General features: G+C 41.1%; 1 protein-coding gene across 1 annotated transcript; it reads left to right on the top strand.

The window, feature by feature from the left end:
- Positions 1 to 1469: 1469 nt before the first annotated feature.
- LOC105294759 (probable G-protein coupled receptor 148) lies at positions 1470 to 2403 on the top strand. The gene is given in 2 exon segments (XM_011364094.2): positions 1470 to 2324; positions 2326 to 2403. Coding segments are annotated over 2 exon segments (921 nt in total). The 5' UTR covers positions 1470 to 1481.
- The last annotated feature ends 4196 nt before the right edge of the window (positions 2404 to 6599 follow it).

Genomic DNA, 6599 nt, shown 5'->3' with positions numbered 1-6599 from the left:
AGAGAAAATGCAGAGCCGCTCAGTAGAACTGGATATTCAGGAGCCAAAGTGGTTCTTTTTGTTTTGCAAGGGCTTTTGTGGTCTCCCTTGTCTCTGCTTCTCTCCTACATCTCTCTGTCTCTTTCGTCTACTTATCTACAGTCCACCGTGACTGGCAGGTTACTTACATGACATCACGTTTGGACGCCATTCTCTGTATGAAAATCCTTGGGTTGAAGTTGTAAGAGATTGATTAATTCAGCACAGTCTACAGAATGATTTTCCACGAGTCAGCTCTCTACCCCAGGTCCAATCCACTTTGATGGAGAAGGAGGTGATGCTATAGGTCATGAGGAAGTGAGGCAGCGAGGCCGTGGGGGGCTCGTGACCTTGGATGGGGTATAGGTGGGGAAGCAACAGTTGGTATCTCTACAGCAAACTTTCACAGAGACAACAAAGATATTGTGATTTGGGAGTTCTGTAGACTGCCACTCAGGGTACCATTTGTAGCTGTACATGCTTGAGAAGATTTCAAGAAGCTGCCACGCATGTGTCACCTTTTTCGTGGTCATAGACCAGCACCCCTGAGGTCCCAGCACCCTTCTGGGTGTGCTGTCTTCCAGCTTCTTAACAACAGATGCAATATTCCTACAAATGGGGTTCAGTTGGCCGGTCAGATGACAATGGCCAAAGAAGAACTCAGAGAATGCATTCATTTGGCCTCACAGTTGATATAAATGTCCTTGCAGTGGCAGAGAGAGTGGGCTCTGGAGGTGTACTCCCAAAGTCAATCCTGGCACCACTATGCAATAACCATATGGCCCTGAGCAGGTAACTGAGCCTCTCTAAGCTTCTGTTTCCCTGTTTGTGAAAACCGCATAATAAAATCACTTGGTGGAAAAGAAATCATACTCCAGCATTAGTGAAGAATATGCTCTGAGAACAGTTTTGATCTCTGGAAAGTACTCGGTAAATGTCACACATGATTGTCATTATTGTTAATCTCACTTTCATGTCTTATGGACCCAAGTGCGTTCAAGTCATCACATCAGTGACTTCCGCCTTCCTCACAGCTCTTGCCCTAACTTCTTTGCTAGACCTGTGCGTGCTCTAAGCATTAACAAGTGTTTGGTGATTAATCAATTGACTTTTTCAATGCTGTGCTTTATGCTCCGAATTGAGGACGTTCTCACGAAGATGGAGTAAAACCTTGACCAATTTTCTAAGCAATTTACTGAGTATGGAGAGTCTGTCTTTAAAACCCTCCTTTTAGATGATTTGAATGTGTGCCCCTCCCCTGAAATAAAGACCCCAGATGATTTCTCCAATTTCTTTGATCTATGTTGAGATTACCTAAAATTGTCATTTTCTATACCGGAAAAGTGCAACTTGTTCCTTGAGACCGTACACAAGATCAGAGAGCTGGAAGGCCACATGAGAAGCTTTAAGACAGAGTCCTCCTTGTTCTTTGCTCCTGCAGGGGCCAAGTTGCCCTGAAGATCATGAACGTGTTTTCTGAGCACTGCAACATCTCAGACTGGCTGAGGTTCGAAGCCACAGTGAAGGCCTTTGTATACATGGTCACTTTCTCCTTTGCCACGTTCGTCACTGTCATCGTTATTGCAATAGTGATGCAGAATTCGAAACTGAGGAAAGAGGTCCGATACATCCTCCTTTGCCACCATCTGCTGTGCATCTCCTCCTACTGTGGCCTGGGGGTGGTTTTCCAAGGGATGCGGGCCCTGCTGGACAGCAGCCCTGTGCTGATCTGCTGGGTGGTGTCTGGGGTCCAGCTAAGTGTTGGAGAAAGGATCCTCTTCACTCTGGCCTTGATGGCTGTCAACACTTACCTGGCCGTTTGCTGGCCGTTGAAATCTCTGTCCTTTGTAAGTTCAGATAAGTACAGAGTTCTGGCTGGGACTTGGATGATCATCATACTCAAGAATGTTTGCTTATTCATCATAGAGGGCACCAACTCCTCTCCAGGTGCTGTGTTAAAAGCCGAGCCGCTTTGCCCAGTGATTTTGAATGGCACTCCTGCTAGAGCCATTGGTATGGTGTTCCTTCTCCTTCTTCTGTCTGTCATTCTTATAAGTTACTTTCTAATATACCAAGAAGGCAAACGGGCTGGCCATTTTAACGGGTGAAATATCAAAGCAAAGAAAACAGTCCTTATTCATTTATTGCAGATGGGGCTACATGTAATACCAACCCTGGCATTCATCGGTTTGGGAAAGATGTGTGGAGTGTTTTTCTTTGCTTTAAATCTTTCTTTGCTTTTTGGAGTTTTTGCTTTTGCCCAGTGTTTTAACCCTCTGATCTATGGGCTCTGGAATAGAGAGCTAGCTGCAGAGCAGATTATACTACTGGGTGTGCTGTGAACTATGGCGTGGCCACTCGAGGAACAGTAGAGGACCAGTTTAAACAAAAGCTCAGCCACTTTGAATCAGTAACCCTAGCCCTCACAGACCATTGGCTAGCATTGAGATCTTGCCTTTTACTTAAGCTAAAATTGGTACCTTGAATTAATTTTGAAACGAATACAAGTAAGTCAGAGTCAGTCATCTGGCTCACGAACTTTGCTGCTCTGTACACTGATTTCTCCTCAGTGAAGTCATTCTGTGTCTTTAATTCTAAACCCAGGCCAACATTTTTGGCAATGTGCCTTGCTGTGTTTCAGTAGTTGGGCAGCTTTTGAGAATGCACTTGTTTTTAGAAACTGAGAAATAATTCATGGTGGACGTGGAGGAAAGAAATTGGGCTGTTCCCCTTATGTTAATGAGGGGGTAGGTTTAGCTACATGTAATAACCCATTGGCAACCAAATAACAGTGACTTTAAAAAGTTAGAGGTTGATTTTTTTCTTAAGTAAAAGAAATCTGGAGGTACACAATCCAGACCTATGTGGCAGCCCCTTCAGGCAAGAGGCTCATTCTCTTTTACTTCGCCATGATCTGTATACTACCTCATGACCCAAGATGGCTGTTAGGGCTCCTACCATCACATTCACTCACCAGCCAACAGGAAAGAGCAAGGGATAAAGCAATTTGCTGAGTATGGAGAGTCTGTCTTTCAAACCCTCCTTTTGGATGCTTTGAATGTGTGCCCCTCCCCTGAAAAGAAGACTCCAGATGATTTCTCCAATTTCTTTGATCTAGGTTGAGATTATCTACAATTGTCATTTTCTGTACCGAAAAGTTGCAATCTGTATCCTCCTTCAAAAGATACTTTCTAGAAGTTACACAAAACGCTTTTTTTTTTTTTTTAAACATCTAACTGGCCAAAATTTAGTCATATGGCTTGCTTGGCTTTAAGGGAGAGTGAGAATAAAATTTAGCTCAGTAGTAGTGTCTGCAGATAAATGTTAGAGTTCTTAATACTAAGAAAGGAAGGAAGAATGGTTATCAGGAGGCAAAACTTTCTCAGGGACCATTTTCCTCTCAGTCAAATGAAGTATAAAAAAAACCATGGATGGGTTATGATCGTCATAAAAATATACTCTGCCTTTCAATATGATATACAAATACAATGTTAACCGTTTAGGGTCTCAGAAAACTTTAATTGTGTTATGTCAACAGATCTCAACGAGGATGATGGCATTTATGAGAACATTGAACTCGTTTAAACGTGGGAATTAGCCCATCATTTAAATCTAAACAAGTTTGAGGCAGCGGTCTGACGTAAATTATTTCATAGAAGTTCATATATGAAATTCCTTTACACGAAGCATCCGTATCTGAATCAGTCAGGATTCAGATCTAGAATCAGGAATGATCACTCTAGGTATTTTAAACAGAGAAGGATAATACAGGAATTAGATGCTTACAAAGTCACTGGAAAGGCTGCAAGAGTGGAAATCAATCAGGGGCCACCACCATGTTGAGAGCAAACCACTGCAGCTGTGATCTGGGGGTCAAGCAGCTGCTCCCAGCATGGTCCCGGCTCCCTCATGCCACTCACATCTTTGTGATTTTGTTTGCCGGAAGAAACAGCAACAGGAATGTGTTCCATCTTCAGGTTCTTACATGATTGCCTCTCATTGGTGGAACCTAACTGGCATCCAGACCCTGAGAGCAAAGGGGTCTGGGAAATGTAGTTCTTAGCTTCAAAGGCTTAGCAGTATAGGAAATTCCCCCAAAAGGAGTGTGAAATGAGGGTCGAATGACCCAATCCACGAGATCCACCATTACAACATTTATTTACAGGCAACAACAAAATAGACCCCAGGTATTGGACAACTATTATGCTCTTGACACTGTGCAAACCATTTTATATATACTATGTTGAATCCTTGTGACAATTTTATAGTACAGCTATTATTGTTACTGATTTATAAATGAGAAAAGCTAAGGCTTAGAAAGTCCTTGCAGGAGTTCAAGAGGTCAGGACCTTCCCTTTAAGATTTGGTCCAGGGTGATCGTTTCATCATTACTGAGAGCTGGACCAGTTGCTTGGAAAATTGGGCCTTGGTTTTCCACTTTGCTCTGTTTTTCCACTTTGCCTTGGGTGCAGACACCTGGCTTGTGGAAAGAGCCTCTTCATCATCCTTGGCTTTGACTACACTCTCCCATTCTTAGGCCCTCCTTGTTTTCAGATTCTAGTGGCTTCTGGATCATGTCTAGACTCTGTTTTGACTTCAAGTCCTTCTTGCCTCCTCTCCAGGTATTCAGTCTAAGGCTTTCCTCTTTCTCCAACCCCAACTCTGAGATCTCAAAGCACCACTTTCTCTTTTCTAATGTGCAAATCTCTCTCCAGGGCAGGCACCAGGGCTTATTGCCCTTATCTCTGGCACTCAATACAATGCCTGGTAGATTGCATGCACTGGACAAAAGATGAAATAGACTTATCACTCAGCGAGACATACCTTTCCACAACTCCCTTCCCACAAAGCTCGAGCTATCCCTATGTTTTCATTGAAATTTTATGCAATCTGAGAGCACGGAGTGGAAGAAAAACTAAAAAAAAAAAAATCACCAAGCTTAACTCAATTATAAGTTCTAGATACAATATACACAATTCAGCTTTTTCTTAAAACTTTTAAAGCTCTATTTTCTGAAATCAAAAGGTAACTTATACTTGTAACATTAATTGAGTGTTAGAATGGTCATTTTTTATTTTCAAATGCAAATTATTAATTTTACAACTAAATTTTTTTGAAGTGAGACTATATAGTATAAAATTCAAAAGGATCAAAATGATATTTAGTGAAAAGTAAGTCTTTCTCTTCTTCATTTTTCCAGCTCTCTAACTGGAATCTCTTAACAGTCAACCACTGTTATTGTTTCTTATGTTTTCCTCCAGAGATGACCTACAAAGGGCAAACTATTTAGAATTTCTCATTTGTAAGATAATTTTACTTTCGATATCCTGAATTTCGATTGAAAAGTTGTTTAAACTGGTATTTAGAATGATACTTTATGTCGTGAATGACATCAGCAATAATCTGTATCATGATGTGAAAATTCTTTACATCCCTAGGGGGAACTTATTTATTTATTTTTTCATTTGGAAATATTTTATTGAGAAACTGTTGTGGTAGCTCTTATGCGCAGATCCCACACTCAGACGTGCTGGTGTGCAGGTTGAGTGTTTCTGGTGAGTTTTAGATGTTCAGCTTATCGTTGCTTCAAGGGGAGAGATCTGGGGACATCTCTCAATCCACTATGTTTCTCCAACCCTCCTAGGAGAACTTAAATTTGAGAAAGATGTAGAAAGGAAAGGGAGAGAAGAAGAGGTGGCTAAAGTTACTTGCAACTAGTTGAAAGTTCTTGTAAAATATTCTTTTCCTCTATAGAAATGGTGCAATGATATTAAATTTAAAGACAGAAAGGGTAGGAGTTTGGGGAAAATAGTTAGAGAAGACATACTTTGCAAATAGCTCTAAGAAATAAAATTCCTTAAAGAAAAATGTGAATTATCTCAAAATTCCCAAGTTCTTTTGAAGATTTTATCTACTGTAATTGCAACTGGATGATCATTATATAAAACTATTTCTGACTTATATGTAGATAGACCATATAAATACATGTTGATTAACTAAGAATGAACTTGGGCAAAATTCCTAAAAGCAAGAATAGAAAAGTAATTCCTAATACCCATCATAAGAAAAGGAGGCCTGAGTATTTTTTGTGTGTCAAGAGGACCTGTGGGAAAGATTAGGTCTTGGGGTTATTGAAAAGACCCATCCAAAAAGGCTTCCTGCCAAAGAGCTCTCAGAAAGAGGCTGAAGGTTACCACTGGCTGCCAAAGCTGAAGATGAAATGGGGAGCAGCTGGCCAGAGACAAGGATTGCCTGAGGGACAAAAGGAGATGACTCTGAGGATCCCACAAGATGTGACAGTAGAGAAAGAATCATCACTGGGAATCAACCAAGAAGATGCAAACGTCATATGACACCTGCCTTCCTTACGGTAGTCTCTTCTACCCCTTACATCTCCTTCCAGCCTCCATCTCTTCTGACTCTGGAGGAATCACAGGCAACCTGGGATTAACTTTCTAAAAGTTAATTAGAAACTTTTAATTCCACCTACAATCATAATTCCTCATTGTAATGTATCATAACATATCCGTAGGTTCCGGGATTAGGGCATCTTTGTTGGAAAGGAGGTACTGTTCTGCTTA

Source organism: Pteropus vampyrus, unplaced genomic scaffold (assembly GCF_000151845.1).
Source record: "Pteropus vampyrus isolate Shadow unplaced genomic scaffold, Pvam_2.0 Scaffold93, whole genome shotgun sequence".
Classification (NCBI taxonomy): Eukaryota; Metazoa; Chordata; class Mammalia; order Chiroptera; family Pteropodidae; genus Pteropus; species Pteropus vampyrus.
The sequence above is the reverse complement of the archived record's forward strand: the minus strand, read 5'-3'. Positions and strand labels throughout refer to the sequence as shown.